This window comes from Malurus melanocephalus, unplaced genomic scaffold (assembly GCF_030028575.1).
Source record: "Malurus melanocephalus ecotype Western Australia unplaced genomic scaffold, MMel_1.1 scaffold_4679, whole genome shotgun sequence".
Taxonomy (NCBI): Eukaryota; Metazoa; Chordata; class Aves; order Passeriformes; family Maluridae; genus Malurus; species Malurus melanocephalus.
The window spans coordinates 1-1,645 of NW_026627911.1; the positions used below are offsets into that span (position 1 = coordinate 1).

General features: G+C 47.9%; 1 protein-coding gene across 1 annotated transcript in view; it reads left to right on the plus strand.

Annotated features, from left to right (window-relative positions):
• Window positions 1–113: 113 nt before the first annotated feature.
• The window catches only part of LOC130588375 (eukaryotic translation initiation factor 5A-1-like), a gene marked incomplete at its 3' end in the record, with an annotated part of 3,231 nt that continues 1,699 nt past the window's right edge, over window positions 114–1,645 (plus strand). The window contains exons 1-2 of the mRNA XM_057389305.1: window positions 114–304; window positions 1,536–1,640. Of these exons, the coding sequence (XP_057245288.1) occupies window positions 140–304; window positions 1,536–1,640 (270 nt within the window). The remainder of the gene's footprint in view (window positions 305–1,535; window positions 1,641–1,645) is intronic.

The window sequence follows — 1,645 nt, forward strand, 5'->3', positions numbered from 1 at the left end:
GGCTTTTTTTTTCCCCCTTTACACCCAAATTTTTGGGTTTTTTGACCCTCCACCAACCCCAAAATTTTTGACCCCTCAAATTTTGTGTTTCTTGCCCCAAATCCCCAATTTTTTTTGTTTTTTCGCCCCCAGAGAGGCGATGGCCGACGACCTGGACTTCGAGACGGGGGACGCGGGGGCCTCGGCCACGTTCCCCATGCAGTGCTCGGCCCTGCGTAAAAACGGCTTCGTGGTGCTCAAGGGACGTCCCTGCAAGATCGTGGAGATGAGCACCTCCAAAACCGGCAAACACGGCCACGCCAAGGTACCTGGGGACCCCAAAAATTCCATGGGAATTCCTGGAATTCCATGGGGGGCACGGGAAATTTATGGGGGAGCAGGAAAATCGTGGTGGGAGTTGTGAAATCCCTGCGGGAATCGAAAAATCCCCACGGAAATAGCGAAAAAGTCACATCAGATCCTTAAAAATTCACAGGGAATCATGGAAAATTGGTGGGGGATCCCAAAAATCCTGGTGGGAGTTGTGAAATCCCTGCAGGAATCGAAAAATCCCTCCAGGAATCGTAAAAATCCCGGCGGGAATCACAAAAATCCCCGTGGAAATGGTGAAAAGTTCCCATAGGATGCTGAAAAATTCAAAGGGAATCATGGAAAATTTACTGGGGATCCCAAAAATCCTGGTGGGAATTGTGAAATCCCTGTGGGAATCGAAAAATCCTGGTGGGAATTGCAAAAATCCCAAGAAGAATCACAAAAATCCCAGCAGGAATCACAAAAATCCCAGTGGGAATTGCAAAAAATTACCAGGGGATCCTAAAAAATTCATGGGGATCTCAAAAAATCCTGGTGGAGATTGTGAAATCCCCACGGGAATCGTGAAAATCCCTGCAGGAATCACGAAAATTCCAGCAGGAATCACGAAAATCCCCGTGGAAATGGTGAAAAGTTCCCATAGGATCTTGAGAAATTCACAGGGGATCCCAAAAAATTCATGGGGATCATGAAAAATTTACAGGGGATCATAAAAATTCATGGGGGATCACGAAAATCATGGTGGGAGTTGTGAAATCCCTGTGGGGGATCGCGAAATCCCTGCAGGAATCGTAAAATCCTGGTGGAAATCACAAAAATCCCAAGAAGAATCACGAAAATCCCGGCAGGAATCACAAAAATCCCAGTGGGAATTGCAAAAAATTTCCAGGGGATCCTAAAAAATTCATGAGGATCTCAAAAAATCCTGGTGGGAGTTGCGGAATCCCCGTGGGAATTGCGAAAATCCCAGTGGGAATTGCAAAAAATTCCCATAGGATCTTGAAAAATTCACAGGGAATCATGAAAAATTCATGGGGATCATGGAAAATTCCCTCCCAGTCCCATCCCAGTCCATCCCAGTCCATTCCCAGTCCATCCCAGTCCATTCCCAGTCCATCCCAGTCCATCCCAGTCCATCCCAGTCCATTCCCAGTCCATTCCCAGTCCATCCCAATCCCCTCCCAGTCCATCCCAGTTTGTCCCAGTAACCCCAGTATCCGCAGGTGCACCTGGTGGGCATCGACATCTTCACGGGTAAGAAGTACGAGGACATCTGTCCGTCCACCCACAACATGGACGTGCCCAACATCAAACGCAACGACTTCCAGGTGAG